The 18,659-nt window shown below is 43.0% G+C and overlaps 1 protein-coding gene across 1 annotated transcript in view; it reads left to right on the forward strand.

Annotated features, from left to right (window-relative positions):
• LOC106572092 (inositol 1,4,5-trisphosphate receptor type 3) overlaps positions 1 to 18,659 on the forward strand; it is a 40,180-nt gene that overhangs the window by 2,326 nt on the left and 19,195 nt on the right. The window contains exons 2-19 of the mRNA XM_014145919.2: positions 8,132 to 8,202; positions 10,970 to 11,091; positions 11,180 to 11,266; positions 12,870 to 13,028; positions 14,268 to 14,366; positions 14,733 to 14,816; positions 14,973 to 15,119; positions 15,237 to 15,332; positions 15,436 to 15,495; positions 15,607 to 15,746; positions 15,912 to 16,011; positions 16,087 to 16,247; positions 16,467 to 16,608; positions 17,152 to 17,313; positions 17,447 to 17,619; positions 17,709 to 17,828; positions 17,949 to 18,137; positions 18,321 to 18,572. Of these exons, the coding sequence (XP_014001394.1) occupies positions 8,132 to 8,202; positions 10,970 to 11,091; positions 11,180 to 11,266; positions 12,870 to 13,028; positions 14,268 to 14,366; positions 14,733 to 14,816; positions 14,973 to 15,119; positions 15,237 to 15,332; positions 15,436 to 15,495; positions 15,607 to 15,746; positions 15,912 to 16,011; positions 16,087 to 16,247; positions 16,467 to 16,608; positions 17,152 to 17,313; positions 17,447 to 17,619; positions 17,709 to 17,828; positions 17,949 to 18,137; positions 18,321 to 18,572 (2,364 nt within the window). The remainder of the gene's footprint in view (positions 1 to 8,131; positions 8,203 to 10,969; positions 11,092 to 11,179; positions 11,267 to 12,869; positions 13,029 to 14,267; positions 14,367 to 14,732; positions 14,817 to 14,972; positions 15,120 to 15,236; positions 15,333 to 15,435; positions 15,496 to 15,606; positions 15,747 to 15,911; positions 16,012 to 16,086; positions 16,248 to 16,466; positions 16,609 to 17,151; positions 17,314 to 17,446; positions 17,620 to 17,708; positions 17,829 to 17,948; positions 18,138 to 18,320; positions 18,573 to 18,659) is intronic.

Here is an 18,659-nt window from a genome sequence, read left to right on the forward strand (position 1 = left end):
AAATAAAAAATAAAAAAATCTGATCCTAGCCCTAGTTTGCATGAATTTAAATACTGGGAGTGACTGCTCTCGCTTGTCCTTCGAGGACACACATTTGACTGTCTAACAACATAGGGCAGCTTATTAGATATCTGTAGCATGGCTAAAGCTGCTTTAAGTGTGGTTTACTGCATAACACATTATGCCTGTTAGGGCAGGGAAATCAAGAGCTTGGGACTGTGGGGGGGGGGTTCAGCATGATAAATGTCTGTTGGGGTGGGGCGTAGCTGACTAGTGGTGGCTATTCATCAGCCTGATGGTCTGGGGGGTAGGAGCTATTGGCCAGTCTGTTAGTTTTAGCCATGATGCTCCTGTACTGAGTGATGGAAGCGGGGAGAACCGGCCGTGGCTCAGATGGCTGAGGTCCTTGATGATCTTCTTGGCCTTCCTGCAACACCTGATGTTGTAGGTGTCCTGAAGGGCAGGCAGTGTGCATCCAATGGTGTGTTCGGCTGAGCATGCCACCCTCTCTAGTGCCTTGCGGTCAGCAGTGGTGGAGTTGCCATACCAGGCTGATGCAGCCCGACAGTATGCTCTCGATGGTACTCCTGTAGAACACTGTGAGAGCCCTTGGAGACAGGCCAAATTTCTTCAGCCTCCTGAGGTTGAAGAGTTGCTAACTTGATGATTGAGTTTGGACTGTGTGAGGCCACTCAGTCGTGGGTATACATGGAGTACAGGAGGGGACTGAGGACGCACCCTTGTGGGGCCCCTGTGTTGAGAATTATTGTGGAGGAGGTAATGTTGCCTATCTTCACCACCTGTGGGCGGCACGTTAGGAAGCCCAGGTCCCAGTTGCATGGGGAGGAGTTCAGTCCCAGGGCTGTGAGCATAGAGGGCACTATGGTATTGAAGGCCGATCTATAGTCAATGAACAACATCCTCACACATTCCTCTTGTCCAGGTGGGTGAGGGCAGTGTGCAGTGCAATGGCGACTGCGTAGTTTGTAGACCTGTCGGGGCAGTAGGCGAATTGGAAAGGGTCACATGTGTCGAGGAGGGAGGAGGGTGATGTAGTCTTTGACTAGCCTCTCGAAGCACTTCATGATGACAGAAGTGAGTACTACGGGTCGGTAGTCATTCAGTTCAGTTACTTTCCCTTTCTTGGGCACGGGGATGATACTGGACATCTTGAAGCAGGTGGGGATAACGGCCTGAGCTAGAGAGAAAACATGAGGACAACGAGGGCACGGCTAGAGATGCCATCTGGTCCGGCAGCCTTACCAGAGTTAACACGTTTGAATGACTTGCATATGTCCTCCGTGGAGGCCGCAAGCACTTAGCCCTCATTGTCCTCAGGGGCTCTCCCCGGCAGCTCAGAGTCGTTTTGCTCGAAGCATGAGAATGAGGTGTCCGCGATGTGACTGGCTTTCTTTTTGTAAGTCGTGATCGTTGAAGCCCTTGCCATATATGCCTCATATCTGACCTGCTTAATTGCTTCTCTACAATTGCTTCTCCACTTGTCTCGCCATCTTGATCAATCTGCGTAGGTCGAATTTGTACTGTTTAATGATACAATTGTCTCGGGTCACCTTGACTTTTTATAAGTAGCATCTCTCGCCTTCAATCCACGGTTTTTGATTCAAATAAGTTTTGAAAGACACCATCGGTATCACGTCATCCATGCATTTTTTTTATGAATATGGTGACTGAGTAGGCGTATTCATTGATGTTATCCTCAGAGGCAACCCAAAACATATTCCTGTCCACGTGATCAAAACAATCTTGGAGCATGGATTCTGATTGGTCAGACCAGTGTTGTACAGACCTGACCACCGGAACTTTTCTCTTAAGCCTTTGTTTGTAGGCGGGGAGGAGGAAAATGGAGTCAGTCAGATTTGCCGAAAGGAGGACGGGAGATGGCCTTAAACCCTCTTCCTTAGGGTGCTTTTTAGTCAAATCCAATCAAATGAAATTGTATTTGTCACAAACAACAGGTGAAGACCTTACAGTGAAATGCTTAATTACAAGCCCTTAACCTCTCTAGGCTAGATGGGATGCTACCGTCCCACCTGACCAACATCCAGTGAAAGTGCAGGGCGCCAAATTCAAACTACAGAATTGTAAATATTTAACATTCTTGAAAATACACATGCAATATGTCAAAATAAAGCTTAACTTCTTGTTAATCCAGCCACGGTGTCAGATTTCAAAAAGGCTTTACGGCGAAAGCAAACCATGCGATTATCTGAGGACAGCACCCCATCAAACAAACGCAGACAATCATATTTCATCCTGCCAGGCGTGACACAAAACTCAGAAATGGCGATATAATTCATGCCTTACCTTTGAAGAGCTTCTTCTGTTGGCACTCCAATATGTCCCATAAACATCACAAATGGTCCTTTTGTTCGATTTAATTCCGTCGTTGCATCTCCAAAATGTCCATTTATTTGGCGCGTTTGATCAGAAAAACACCGGTTCCAACTCGCGCAACATGACTACAAAATATCTAATAAGTTACCTGTAATCTTTGTCCAAACATTTCAAACAACTTTCCTAATACAACTTTAGGTATTTTTTAACGTAAATAATTGCTAAAATTTAAGACGGGATAAACTGCGTTCAATAGCGGACAAAAACAAAGTGGAGCGAGCTTTCGGATCGCGCGTCCCAACCACAACAGTACACTAGACTCAACCCTCGTTCTGAACAGCCATACTTCTTCATTACTCAAAAGAAAAACATCAACCAATTTCAACAGTCAAAAGACTGTTGACATCCAGTGGAAGCAATAGGAACTGCAAGCAAGTGCCTTAGAAATCTAGATCCACATAGAAATCCCATTGAAAACAGTCACCTCAACAACAACAAAAATTCCTGGATGGTTTATCCTCGGGGTTTTGCCTGCCAAATAAGTTCTGTTATACTCACAGACATCATTTAAACAGTTTTAGAAACTTCAGTGTTCTATCCAAATCTAATAATAATAATATGCATATCCTAGCTTCTGGGTCTGAGTAGCAGGCAGTTTACTTTGGGCACGCTTTTCATCCGGACGTGAAAATACCGCACCCTATCCCAGAGAAGTAAACCAACCATGCAGTTTTAAGAAAAATAAGTGTTAAGTAAAAATAGATAAGTAAAAAATAAAATAACAAATAATTAAAGAGCAGCAGTAAAATAACAGTTGAGGCTATATACAGGGGGTACCGGTACAGAGTCAATGTGAGAGGGCACAGGTTAGTCGAGGTAATATGTATATGTATCTGTAGTGCCTTGTGGTCAGAGGCCGAGCAGTTGCCATACCAGGCAGTGATGCAACCAGTCAGGATGCTCTCGATGGTGCAGCTGTAGAACTTTTTGAGGATCTGAGGACCCATGCCAAATCTTTTCAGTCTCCCGAGGGGGAATAGGTTTTGTCGTGCCCTCTTCACGACTGTCTTGGTGTGTTTGGACCTTGATAGTTTGTTGGTGATGTGGACATGCAAGGAACTTGAAGCTCTCAACCTGCTCCACTACAGCCCCATTGTTAAGAAATGTGGGAATGCTTGGTCCTCCTTTTCCTGCAGACCACAATCATCTCCTTAGTCTTGATCACATTGAGGGAGAGGTTATTATCCTGGCACCACGCGGCCAGGTCTCCGACCTCCTCCCTATAGGCTGTCTCATCGTTGTCGGTGATCAGGCCTACCACTGTTGTGATGTCGGCAAACTTAATGAGGGTGTTGGAGTCGTGCCTGGCCATGCAGTCATGGATGAACAGGGAGTACAGGAGGGGACTGAGCACGCACCCCTGAGGGGCCTCTGTGTCGAGGATCAGCGTGGCAGATGTGTTGTTACCTACCCTTACCACTTGGGGGCGGCCCGTCAGGCAGACAAGGATCCAGTTTCAGAGGGCGGTGTTTAGTTCCAGGGTCCTTTGAGGGCACTATGGTGTCGAACGCTGAGCTGTAGTCAATGAATAGCATTCTCACATAGGTGTTCCCTTTGTCCAGGGGAGAAAGGGTAGTGTTGAGTGCAATAGAGATTGCATCATCTGTGGATCTGTTGGGGCGGTATGCAAATTGGAGTGGGTCTAGGGTTTCTGGGATAATGGTGTTGTGAGCCATGAGCAGCCTTTCTTAAGCACTTCATGGCTTCAGTTATGATTTAGTGTTTTATCCTCTTATGTTTGTTGTGTAGTAAATATTAACATTTTTGCATTCGCATTGCATTCCATGTCTAAAATGTGCTGTATAAATAAAGCTTGATTTAATAAATAAAGCTTGATTAGACATGTAGCAGTGGTCCAGTGTAGAATCTCTGTGGGTTGGACAGTCAATGTGTTAATAGATATTCGGGAGCACTGTTCTCAAATTACTTTTGTTAAAGTCCCCCGAGACAATGAACCGTGTACCAATAATGATCTTTGAGAGCATTTTTGGTATCGCTTGGGGCGGGATGTACACAGCCGTGGCGATAATCCCTGAGAATGTAAAAAGAGCGACATTTAATGACCAAGTATTCCATGCAGAAGCTCGTAACTTGCTGTACGTTTCCCCTGTCGCAACACGTATTATTGGTCATAAAACAGAACCCTCCGCCTTTTTTCTTGAAAGAAAGAGCCCTCTTCCTATCCGCTCAATGAACTGTAAAACCCACTGGTTGTACATAATCCATTTTGATATCGGAGGAAAGCCAGGTTTCAGAAAAACAGAATATGTTGAAGAATCTGATGTCCCTCTGGAAGGAGATCCTCACTCTGAGTTTGTCAAGTTTATTCACTAATGATTGAACACTGGCGAGTAGTATGCTCGGTAATGGAAGATTGGTCACCCGGCGTCTCAATCTCACTCAGACCCCCCCCCCCCCCACGGCTGCCTCAAAAACGAGTTTTGATCAGTCATGGAAATAAAAGTTCTGAAAACAAATTGCCTCACTTTTTAAAAAGAAGATGGAGAACAAGATATGATGGAAAAATACTGGAGTTTTGGTGCAGGTAAGGCCAACTAGTGCAAAAATAATATTGCTATACTGTCAAAAATAATATTGCGTTATATCGTCAAAAATAATATCCCTATGCAACTATATCGATTCCTCCCCCCCCCATCACTAATGCCTGTAGTGACAAAAGAAGGATAAATGAGTTGTAACTATTTTGATACCATCTGTGTCTATGCTTCTTGAGTAAAATACACGTGAGAACAGTGCAGATCTCTGTGTTATGAATGAAAAAAATCAGGGACCTGACACAGGTTTCAAAGGTGTCATAGACCTGAAAACCACTTCAGCCTGCTCTCTGACGTCTGACAGCTGTGCTGCATTCAATCACGCATAAGAGATGCTTTGCATTCTCAGTCGCAGGTAAAGCGCTGCCACCCATTGATGGTAACCTAGTCAAACAGCACACCACTGATGGTATTCACACCACAATTTAAATATATAAAAATATCTTGCAAACGTTTTTTTGTACGTTTAGTCTCATGTTCAATTGCAATTCGAAATCTTTGTTTAGGCCTAATTTATTGAACCAGCTGTTTTGTACATATATCGTGTTTTTTGTTGTTGTGGTCATATAAACCCGCTTGGGTTTCCAACCTCACTTGCACACCTTTTTTGTAACCTTGTTTTTATCAGCACTGTTTTGTCTTTCACTTGTCTTCTTTTGTGTGAATTAATTCCTGAGGCTGAGTGAGTCATGTGCAGTGCAAATGACCAGGGGAACAAAAAACTATTAATTACCAGGTGGAACACTACAGACTCTAGCCAAAGTAATGAGCCCATAATAGGTAGACAACACCCCTACCTGGCTGCTAGGTAACTCTCATTGATTATGTGGGGGGGATAAAGGGACATTAAATGGAGACAACCCTCTGCACGCTAACATGATTTTACAGACAGATGGTAAAGATGTAGGATTAGCTTGGCCTTTCAGACAGGCTCTTTTAAAAGCATGAACCCTTTTTGCATATTTTCACAGCATTGTATGAGCCTGTCCTGCCTTATGTGTGTAATCTGCAGTCATGGAACTACCACTTATAATAGACAATACAGTAGATTACCAGAAATGGGTCGATTCCACGTCAACAAGAGCAAGAATATTTTTGGTATCTCAGATTGTTCTGGCAATTTTCACGTAAAAACGTAATTGCGAGGAAAGATGTTTAAAAATTCTTTTAACATTTTTACAAACCATTTTTGAGAAAGTCATGATGCAAGTGATCAGTTTAGGCTCGTTTTAGACAGTGTACAAAACAATAGGAACACATCCTACTATTGAGTTGCACCCCCTTTTGCCCTCAGAACAGCCACAATTTGTCAGGACATGGGCTCGACATAGTGCCGAAAGCGTTCCACAGGGATGCTGGTACATGTTGACTCCAATGCTTCCCACAGTTGTCAAGTTGTCTGGATGTCCTTTGGGTGGTGGACCATTCTTGATACACATGGGAAACTGTTGAGTGTGAAAAACCCAGCATTGTTGCAGTTCTTGACACACTCAAACCGGTGTGCCTGGTACCTACCATGTTAAAAAAGGCACTTAAATCTTGCCCATTCACCCTCTGAATGGCACACACACACATAATCCATGTCTCAAGGCTTAAAAATCCTTCTTTAACCTGTCTCCTCTTCATATACGCTGATTGACATCAATAAGGGATACTAGCTTTCACCTGGTCAATCTAGGTCATGGAAAGAGCCCGGTGTTCCTAATGTTTTGTACACTCAGTGTATGCCTCCCGTAAGACCCTATGATCTGTGAACTGTACATGATACGGACAACATCTTGGTGTCATTATACTACTTATAGTGTGCTCTAAAATAGGGTGCTCTAAATATTGTCTTGATTCTGAAATACAAATGTTCACATTCATTCATTCAATATTAAAAATATCATTATTAATATCTCAAAACTATCTGTTTTTGATTTTGTTAATTTTAAGATTGGAACAATATTCTCTAAAGCACATCACATTTCCGGAGTGGGCTTTCTGTTAATTCTGTGTGGGCTCTCTGATAATTCATACTAAAGGTATGATCCATTTTTATGAGCACCACCATCACAGTGAATGGGAAAATGGATTCAAAGCGAACTCCCTCTGCTGGTGACTTGCTGAATGTGCAATCCTAAAGGAGGGCTCTGATTGGTTAATGACCTATAATGTACATTTCTATGTATAAAATGGTCATATCATTAAAGTACCAGAGAGCCCACTGTGGAAATTTGACATGTTTGAAGAGTAATGTTATATTGTTCCAAGCCATATGTCTAAAAATAAGCGAAATCAAAAAGGGTACTTTTTGTAATATTCATGTTTAGTGTCTTCCCTGTGGCTCAGTTGGTAGAGCATGGTGTAATAATTATATATATATTTTTTAAATGCATGAAATGTATGCATTCACTACTGTAAGTCGCTCTGGATAAGAGACAAATAGATCTATTTTTTTCTGTGTATATTAAATCAACGTGTTTATGCTATTCACTCTGCGCTCTGTTCATGTAGAGTTTAAGGATCTGATGATCTTTATTACAATGCAACTCTATGTCACTGACACTCACAGTGGCTCATAATAAATAGCTGCTTAAGTCGGACCACAATGAGACATGGAGAAAATCCAAGTGGAAATCAATGTAGATGGTTTCTGCATGAGGGAATTAGTGTCATGGTATTTGTTCTGCCATATCAGTGTTTCTCCTATATTAATTTAGCAGTGGTGGGCCGCCGCAGCTAAATTGTTGCCACCGCTGCAAAAAATGTGTATATATATCTTCTGAGATGTGCTTTAAAAAAGGATAGTCATTGGCTCAATTACTAGAAGTCTATAGGAACAGCTAGCATGTCATTGCGCTAATGGTAGTAGCAATGTCCCACCCTTGCCACCACTGCTGAAAATAAATCCTACAGGAAACACTGCATATGTTGCCATATGTATACCAGGAGTATTCAAATCTTACGAGGTCCGGTTTCTGTTCTACCTGCTATTTCATTGTACCCACCTGGTGTCCCTGGTCTAATTCAGTCCTTGATTAGAGGGGTAGTTTGAAACAAAGCAATGGAATTGGCTTCAAGGTCCAGATTTGAATTTGAGGGCTGTATACAAACACTGCGGTGCAATTATTTGACTGTAAATGTTGATATATGATCTGCTTTGTTGTTTTTCTCCCTAGGTTGGTGGATGACCGATGTGTGGTAGAACCAGCTGCAGGGGATCTGGACTATCCCCCAAAGAAGTTCAGAGGTTAGATGAGTATTAAATGATTTATTTAGGCCTACAATGTAAAGTGTGTGCAGGTGCTTGTGTGTGTCTTTGTCAGAGTGGCATGTATGTGTGTGCGTGCATGTATACTTCCCTGTGTGTTTGTGAGTGATTGCCCATGCTATGCATGTTATTGTATGTCTGCTTGTGCCTCTGTCTGTCAATGACTGTGACATATGGGGAATGTACTGTTCTCTGCCCACTCTGCCTGATATTGGCACCAGAGAGAACAGACTCCAAGTCAGAGAGCAGCCAAACACCCAGAACATTTTCCTCTGGCTGGCCTCTGAAGGGGGCTGAAACCCACACTTTCCTCTCATCCATCCCTCGAGTAACACACATTCAGAGCATTTCTGATCAAAGGTTCATTTGATGTCCTGCTCTTGGATCTTAGTTTTAACAGAAATGTTGACGATCTACATACAGTCTAATGAAAAAGTAAGTACACCCCCTAGAAAGTTGTATTTTTTTGTAAATATTTGGACAAATGTATATGTAATCTTCGCTTCAACACTATTGACAGATAAAGGTAACCTACTTTAACAAATGAAACTGAAAGATCATACTTTGCAATCATTTATTCATCAAAATCAACAGATATGTAATTCTATAGTCCGGGAAAAAATAAGTTCACCCCTAGCTTCAATAGCTGGTGTTGCCCCCTTTGGCTGAAATAACTTAATGTAGCTGTTTCTTGTAACTGTCTATCAGGCTCTTATATCGACTGGGATCATTTCTTTCCCCACTCTTCTTTACAGTACTGCCTCAACTGTGTCATGTTTGAGGGATTTATTGTATGCACTGCCCGCTTCAAGTCCCCCCACAGCATTTTGACAGGATTGAGATCTTGGCTTTGACTCAGCCATTCCATAATCCTCCATTTCTTCTTTTTGAGCCATTCTGTTGTAGATTTGCTTGTGTGTTTTGGATCATTATCCTGTTGCAAGATCCATGTTCGTTTTAGCTTCAGCTTTTTGACAGATGGCCTCACATTCTCCTCAAGAATTCTCTGGTACAATATGGAATTCATGGTTGACTAAATGATGGCAAGTTGGGCAGGCCCTGAGGCAGTAAAGCAGCCCCAAACCATAATGCCACCGCCTCCATGCTTTACGGTTGGTATGAGGTTCTTTTGTTCAAAGGCAGTGTTTCATTTTCGCCAAAGATGACGTCTGGCATTGCGGCCAAACAACTCCACCTTTCACTCATCTGTCCAGAACACATTGTTCCAGTAGTTTTGGTGTTTACCCAGGTGTTGTCTGGGAAACGTCGGTCTTGTCTTGATATTGTTTTTTGAGAGCATAGGCTTCTTCCTTCCTGACCTCCCATGTAGGCCACCTTTGTGCAGTCTCTTCCCGACAGTTGATTCATGTACTTTGACATTGATTGTGGCAAGAGAGGCCTGTAGATCCCTTGATGTTACCCTGGGGTTCTTAGAGACTGCTATGAGCATCTTTCGGTCAGCTCTTGGGCTAAATTTGGCGGGACGACCTGTCTTAGGTAGATTGGTAGTGGCCTGGAATTTTCTCCATTTGTAGATGATCTGTTGGACAGTGGAACAATGTACTTCAAATTGCATGGAAATGGATTTGTAACCCCTCCCAGACTCACAGGCATCAATAACTTTTCTTCTGAGGGCCTCGGATAGGTATTTTGATCTTTGCATGATGTGTTTCCATACACCCATATGGTTAATAACAAACCAGACCAAGTGTCTAATCTTTATGGAAGGCTAGACCCTCCCAAGGTACTCTCTAATGATTTCCTAATCATTTGCACATGTTTTGGTGCACCTGATCCTAATTTTAGCCATTTTAGGTGATGGTAGGGGTGTACACATTTTTTGTTCCTGCATAAGGAAATAGTGTTTTTGTTTATTTTAATTGCATAACATTTTCAAAGTAATTTTTTTTGTGTGATTTGTTAAATTGGTTTACCTTTATCAATGAATGTGGTTGGAATTCAGCTCAAATATTCATGTGTCCAAATATGTATAAAAGAAAATACCACTTTCCAAAGGGTGTACTTACTTTTCCACATGACTGTAAATGTATGTTGACCCATAAGTCTCAACAACTGTGTCAGTCTAATTACACTCTAATTGTTTCCCATGTAATGGTTTTATATGAATAGTATTCTGTCAGCTGTTTGCATGATTTCCCTATATAAAGATTTATCCCGCCACACATTGACTGTATCAAAGAAGCAATTTCAATATTTGCAGAGGGATGAGTGACAGACATTTTTAAATATGTTTGCTGTTTTGGTGGCTCTAGAAGCTTCCTGTCAGGCCTGTGTGGCAGATAACAACTACTATACTGTACTCACAAGGCACACAGACAGCCAGCTGATAAAGCCCTTCATCTCCAGTATTAGGCTCCTTTAAAAACAGGATGTCCCTCTGAGGATAGGACGTATAATAATGACCAGACGCCCAGATCCACTCTCCCCTATGGTGGGTGTGGAGCAAATTACTAATCGCTTTTTAACAAGGACATTATGCTTTTTATGTGGAAGCGATATATACTTGCTCAGACAGTGACCCAGCACATCTTTACTATAAAAAAAGTAGATGTTTGGGATAATGGCAGCCATCTTGGGATAGTAATCAATCTGTGATAAGTTGACCACTAGATCTCCCCCCCATAATACAGGTACTTAAGTTTGAAACCAAAACAGCTATTACATTGAATACTCACCAGTCCCCTGAATAGCAGTCTTGACCCTTGAACCCACTCTCTTGTCTCAGACTGCCTCTTCAAAGTGTGTCCCATGAACCGTTACTCTGCACAGAAACAGTTCTGGAAAGCCAAGCAGGCCAAGCACGAGAAGGACAAGATCGCTGATGTTGTGCTACTTCAGAAACTACAGGTAAAAGATACTACCAAGGATCATAGCACTAGGTTAGATGCAGTACACTGGACTAACACTGAAACTGATGAAACCTTGTTCTCCACAGCATGCCTCTAACCTGGAGCAGAAACAGAATGAGACAGAAAACAAGAAAGTCCACGGAGATGTAGTAAAATATGGCACTGTCATTCAGGTAAGGTAGGAGTTCCCAGCAGCACTGTTTAGGTAAGCAGACCCTCAGGCGTTCAACAGCTTACGCTTCTCCCTACTCTGGTCAATGTAATTACTGTGACTCTGTTGTGATGTCATGGGATTAGGCCACTATCAATGAATGGCTGGTCACATTCTGAGTGTGAAGGGTCTGCAGAGCACAAAACAGAATGGGTCTGGTAAAGTATTGAGGTTTGAGCACACCTGCACAGTATCAATCAGGGCTGGTTCCCAGAACATCTGTGTTTTAATACATTAAGTATGCAGCATCACTCATCACGAGTTACAGGGATTGGTGTGATAGTCAGTCAGGTGATTCACAATCAAATCTTCCTCGTCATAGCTGGTTCATAACGGCATGTTTCTGCATGTCACTCCTGTATGGAAACCGAGACAGTCAGTGTGTCAGGTTGTCATTACCATAGCCAGGTGAAGTCAGATTTTCCTCTAGGTGTGTTCATATTCTAAAGAGATTCTAAGTGTTGAGAGAGAAGACTGTACAGGTTTTCTGTTTATACCTGCCGCTGGGCATTTCACATGAAATGCCTATGTAGCATAGTCTAGATTACTGCATATATAGATAGCACTAGTCTGTGTTAAACCAAGAACAAGAATATTTGTCTGAACTTGAATAATAACATCTTTGAGAGTTTAGTTCATTTCATAGATAGGCTACAGTTGATACTCATCATCAGATCTCTAACCCCGGTTTTCATCACCGAAGGCGCAATGAAGAAAAGAGGTTTAATGATTCACCGGAAAATGCACAGAACCGTGTTCAGTATCGCATGAGAAATGGATGTATTGACTGCAGTCTAGGGGCCAGGATTCCCACTCACTGGACCTGGTCAATATTGACTCTGAAGCCTTATCTTCACACAAACATAAAGGGCTGTGCACTTACAGAAACATGGGACATAAAGTTAAGGGTTAATGTTAAGGGCCCTCTCTTATCTGGGCAGACATTATAGGTGTGGTTCCTTGTGGCTGTGTGGTGTTCCTCCTGATTCGGACTGGCTGAGGTGGGAGACGGAGGGGAGGGTTTGTAGACAAAGTGGGTGTTGCTTTCTCTCTCAGGAGATCAATAGCTGTACTCTGTTAATGGCTGTGCAAGTGCACACATCACACCAACGACAAGCATACAGTACAACCCATCTGGTGGCGTTACTATCTTCCAGGAAGTAAGTCCTACTGCATAGCTTCCTCGGGTTTCCCCCACGCCGTTATTCTCCTTAATATCCTCTTAGCATACGCTTTAGTGAAAGAAAGATGTGCTATTTCCCATTCATTCTCTCCCATTGAAATTAGAGAAATGCACTATCTGTAGAACATAATCATCTCTGAATGACAACAGCAGGGTGATCCTGTCTGTTGATACATGGTTTTAGTACTATTCATCTTGGTCTTTCAGCCATTCTTTCTTAAGTGGTTCCCGTTCTGGCTAGCTGGTTCCCATTCCTGAATAGGATAGTGAGCTATTCTAGTTTTCACCATAACAGCACAGTATCACAGACACAATATAAAAGTGAGCGAGGTTTAACAGTGGCCTGTTTTTCTGTGTGTGTGTGATCTGCCCTGGCTGACAGCTGCTGCATATGAAGAGCAATAAATACCTGACTGTGAATAAACGTCTGCCTGCCCTGCTGGAGAAGAATGCCATGCGCGTCACCCTGGACGGGACGGGGAATGAGGGCTCCTGGATGTTCATCCAACCCTTCTGGAAGCTAAGGGCCAATGGAGACAATGTAACTCACCTCTCATATTACAGCACAGACTCAACTGACATTAATGCACAGTTGCATTCAATCACATACACACAGGGGTGGAAAAAGTACTCAATTGTCATAAAGTAAAGTTACCTTTTAATAGAAAATTATTCAAGTAAAAGTGAAAGTCAAATCAGAATTTCACATTGAGCTAGCTAAAATACTATTTGAGTAAAAGTCTAAAAGTATTTGGTTTTAAATGTACTTAAGTATCAAAAGTAAAAGTATAAATCATTTCATATTCCTTATATTAAGCAAACCAGACAGCACCATTTTCTTGTTTATTCCACCACTCCACCACTCAGACCTAATTTACAAACGAAGCATGTGTATTTAATGAGTCTGCCAGATCAGAGGCAGTAGGGATAACCAGGGATGTTCTCTGTTTAGTGAGTCCGTCAGATCAGAGGCAGTAGGGATAACCAGGGATGTTCTCTGTTTAATGAGTCTGCCAGATCAGAGGCAGTAGGGATAACCAGGGATGTTCTCTGTTTAATGAGTCTGCCAGATCAGAGGCAGTAGGGATAACCAGGGATGTTCTCTTGTGAATTAGACCATTTTCCTGTCCTGATACTACGGAGTACTTTTGGGTGTCAGGGAAAATGTATGGAGTAAAAAGTATATTCTTTTCTTTAGGAATGTAGTGAAGTAAAAGTTGGCAGAAATATAAATGGTAAAATAAGTAGTTTTTTGGGGTATCTGTACTTTTAAGTAAAAATACTTTAAAGTACTACTTAAGTACCTAACACCAATGCATACTCACATTCACGAACACATGCAAACTCACAAATCTCAGACAATCTATAAGGGCAATCTGCAGTTGCTATATCCATAATTTTATTTTACTTATAAATGAATGATATTTACCCATTGATTCTTGAAGAACATAACTTCTAAATGCCTCATGAGCTTACTTCAACTGTCATACCCTATCAGAACCCAAAATATAAACTTAAATCAACTCCAATGTTTATAAACAATGTAAATATAATCAAACACTATATAGCCTCAAAACATGGTTAAATCTATTAGAAGTTTGATATCATGGATGGTCAATCCTTGCATCCATAGCTCGGTCTATGAATATGAATCGGAGAGTGATTACATTTCTCCAACCCCATCCCTCAGCTATGGGGAGACGGAATTATTGTTTCAACTGCTTATTGCAGCTTGAATTCTTGTGCTTGTTGTTGTGCTTATTTCTGTGTTCTTCTGCAGGTAGTGGTAGGAGATAAGGTGATCCTGAACCCAGTGAATGCAGGCCAGCCCCTTCATGCCAGTAACTATGAGCTCTCGGACCACGCTGGATGCAAAGAGGTAAGAGAGTCCAGTCATAACCACACTGTCTGATTAATCCAGGACTGAATCTGTCTGGAAGAGCGAGGCTTCTGACTGTGTCACTTCCCAATTGCAAAGAACCAACGGGTTGTTACTGCCAGCAATGATGAAAAGCTTGAACGTTAATCTCATAAGCCCCACCTATTTCTACAATTTATCTTCTTAAAATCTGATTTTAACCCTAACCTTAACCACACTGCTAATCTTATGGCTAACCCTAACCTTAAATACATTTTTGTTTTCGTACATTTTGACGATATGGCGAGTTTTGACTTCGCAGCTTACCCATCTAGTGTGAACAGGTGTGCTATGCTGAAGCTGACGTATAGGTGTGTCCCCCTGCAGGTTAACTCTGTCAACTGCAACACTAGCTGGAAAATCAACCTGTTCATGATGTTCAGTGACCACAAGGATGAAGTCTTGAAAGGAGTAAGTCTCCTTTAACATTCGTGTGTATATTACTGTCACTATTTGTATCATTGTAATTGATTCTTCTTCGCTTTCCCACCCTAACCCTATCACAATCATAGCATTCTAACCTCCAGCTTTAGATGATTTGATATCTCTGCTGGTGTGTCTGGTCAGGGGGATGTCGTGCGGTTGTTCCATGCGGAGCAGGAGAAGTTCCTGACCTGTGATGAGTACAAGGTCAAGCTGCATGTGTTCCTCCGTACCACCCTGCGCCAGTCTGCCACCTCTGCCACCAGCTCCAATGCCCTGTGGGAAGTGGAGGTTGGTACTTGCCGTTTTTGAATACTAGTACAGTTTCGATATGCTCTGTTGTACAGCAGCTAAATGGCCTAAGGTGTGACGATTGAGGTTTGTTTTGACGGTGTGATGTTTTCCAAGGTGGTGCATCATGATCCATGTCGAGGAGGGGCCGGACACTGGAACAGTCTGTATCGCTTTAAACACCTTGCCACAGGGAACTATCTTGCAGCTGAGGTAACATGATCATGGATATTGGTCACCACAGTGCTCTGGTTATCACACGGGCTGTATTGATGCAGTCATTTTAGAGTGCATGTGTTGTTTGTGGTTGCTTTAGGAAAATCCGGGTTATAAAGGTGACAGCGTTGAAATCCAGACTTCGGCGAGTGAAGATACGGTACGCATCCTTTTATTTATTTTTTTTGACCTCCCAGTACTTCTGTCTAGTTAATCTAACACATGACAGTCAATGTGCTAAACTCTGACCCTTGACCCCTGCTCTCTGTAGCTGGACAGTAGAGGAAAACTAAAGATGTTGGGTGAGAGGATAAAGTACAAGCTGGTGGCTGTGCCTCATGGGAATGACATTGCCTCCTTGTTTGAGCTAGACCCCACTACTCTGCAGAAAACAGACTCCTTTGTGCCAAGGTACTATACTGTGCTGTACCACTTCAACTCACTATCGGCCTCAACCCATCTGCACAGTCTGTACAATACAGTATATACAACTGTATATAGCTATTTATAAAGAAGTAAAGACTTGACCAGCAGTAGGTTTCACTGGCTCTCTATTGTCAACTTTCTTCCTCTCAGGAATTCGTATGTGCGTCTCAGACACCTATGCACCAACACGTGGATTCAGAGTACCAACGTGCCCATAGATATCGATGAGGAAAGACCCATCCGGCTCATGGTAAGAACCATGTCACTTGATTTACCGGGACACTGAGTTTATTCGGACTCGGTATTTCTAATATCTTTGTTTCAGCTGGGCACCTGCCCTACCAAGGAGGATAAGGAGGCATTTGCCATAGTGTCAGTGCCAGTGATGGAGATCCGGGATCTGGACTTTGCCAATGATGCCAGTTTCATGTTGAGCACCATAGTGGACAGGTTCAACGAGGGCTTTATCAGTCCCAATGACAGAAGGTAAAGTATCTGCAGAAAAGGCCCCAAATGAATCTGTGAAATCAAACTACTTCTAATAAACCTAACTTTTCCCCTGTGAGCTCTATGTTATACTTGATTAAAGCCAGCTGTTTTACAGCTTATACTGTAATCCAGTCAATGGCATACTTCCCTGGCCAGACCCAATGGGCCAGACCAGTAACAGCTGTGTCCGACCGTGTCCTGTGTTTGACCCTGCAGATTTGCCATTAAGCTGCTGGAGGACCTGGTGTTCTTTGTGGTGGACACGCCCAACAGCGGCCAGGTCGTCCTGGATGTGGCGATGACCAAGGCCAACCGCGAGAGACAGAAACTCATGCGGGAACAAAACATCCTCAAACAGGTCAGAAGACCCACTTTAAACATCTGGGTTGCATTAGACCAGGGATGGGCAACTTAAAAAACGAAAATCATCATGGGGCGTAGAGAAAATGTTGCCATTTTTTTTTTTTTTTTAAATGAATACTCAAAATACTCATTTTGACAGGGGGCGGAGAGACAATGTACAGTTTTACAGCTAATTTCCTTAAATTCTACACATTTTGCCATAGGGTGAAGGCAGTTTTTTATATGATAACTGATGATCAATGGGCCCCAACCTGGTCGGTAATTCAACCTCGCTTACTACAAGTTTAGATAGTCTTGAGGCCAGCTAACTTACTAATAAATAAATAAATTGCTGGCATGGGCTAATTGAGTGACTGCTGGTGCACAGCCAAATTTCCAAATTGTGCTTTGTGTATTCTATTGTTCCACCCCGAAAAGAAAATAGCCAGCGGGCCTGCATTAGACTGATGATGACATATAGGGTCATCATTTCTTGTCATTATATCCATATTGTCACATGTTCCCTTGAATAGTTCTCTATTCTTTTGTCCCTTGAAAGATCTTTGGGATCTTGAAGGCCCCTTTTAAAGATAAAGGGACAGAGGGCCCGTTGCTGCGATTGGAGGAGCTGTCAGACCAGAAGAATTCCCCCTACCAGTACATGTTTCGTCTCTGTTACCGGGTACTGCGACACTCACAGGAAGACTACCGCAAGAACCAGGTACACCACATTGTCTCGCATACTTTGTTCCTTCCATATTCCTGTCCCTCCGTTATTTATCCAAACTGAATTATTGATCCCTGGGCCTTCTTTACTGCCAAGACACATTAGTCTCACTCTTTTGCCCCATCAGGAGCACATAGCCAAGCAGTTCGGGGTGATGCAGTCTCAGATTGGCTATGACATCCTGGCTGAGGACACCATCACTGCTCTGCTGCACAACAACCGCAAGCTGCTGGAGAAACACATCACCAAGACGGAGGTGGAGACCTTTGTTAGCCTGGTCCGCAAGAACAGGGAACCCAGGTGAGGAGAGTGACCCCCTGACTAAATAAGACCCATGTACATTCAAAACTGTTGTGGTGTATCTCCAACATGGGCCTGTTTCCCCTCAGGTTTCTGGACTACCTGTCAGACCTGTGTGTGTCCAACAACGTGGCCATTCCTGTCACCCAGGAGCTGATCTGTAAGTGTGTGCTGGATCCCAGGAACCAAGACATCCTCATAAAGACTGAGTGAGTGGTACTTCTCTTTTACTAAACTGGACACATACACACACTTACCTAAACATGCGATGGCCTCTGTATGTGTGTGTGTGCATGATTGAATGTGTGTGCCTATGCTTGTCCATGTAGACGGCGTGTGCCCAAAGAGATTCCCAACGCCACTGAATACATGGGCATGGAGGAGTATGCTGACGATGATGAGGTGTGGCTAGTCTGGACTGACAAGACGAATGAGAAGCAAGAGAAGGGCATCAGACAGCTAGCCCAGGAGGCCAGACAGGGGAACGCTCATGACGAGAACGTGCTCACGTACTACAGGTGTATACTCCTCACTGATGTCACATCAGTATCCTTATCGTTTCCTAGACATGGGAATGTCGTGCACAAGTCATCGTTTAAAAAGGAAATTCTACTGATCAGAAATTTTCAAACCACGACGACCTACTTTGATGACGTTTTGTCTATGCTTCATTCTCGAACCTTCCTCTTTTTTTATGGTAGGTACCAGCTGAAGCTGTATGCACGGATGTGTCTGGACCGCCAGTACCTGGCCATAGATGAGATCTCCAAGCAGCTGGATGTGGAGCTCATCTTCCTGTGCATGATGGATGAGACCCTGCCCTTTGACCTGCGTGCCTCTTTCTGCAGACTGATGCTGCATGCGCACGTCGACCGAGACCCCCAGGAGCTGGTCACGCCCGTGAAGTTCGCCCGTCTCTGGACAGAGATCCCCACTTCCATCACAATTAAAGAGTATGACTTCAAACAGTTTTCCCAGATTTGGTTTTGCACATAATGCCACTGCAATCTAACTGGTTGTTGTTGTATTCCTATACTTCT

The sequence above is a fragment of the Salmo salar genome, chromosome ssa15, assembly GCF_905237065.1.
Source record: "Salmo salar chromosome ssa15, Ssal_v3.1, whole genome shotgun sequence".
Lineage (NCBI taxonomy): Eukaryota > Metazoa > Chordata > Actinopteri > Salmoniformes > Salmonidae > Salmo > Salmo salar.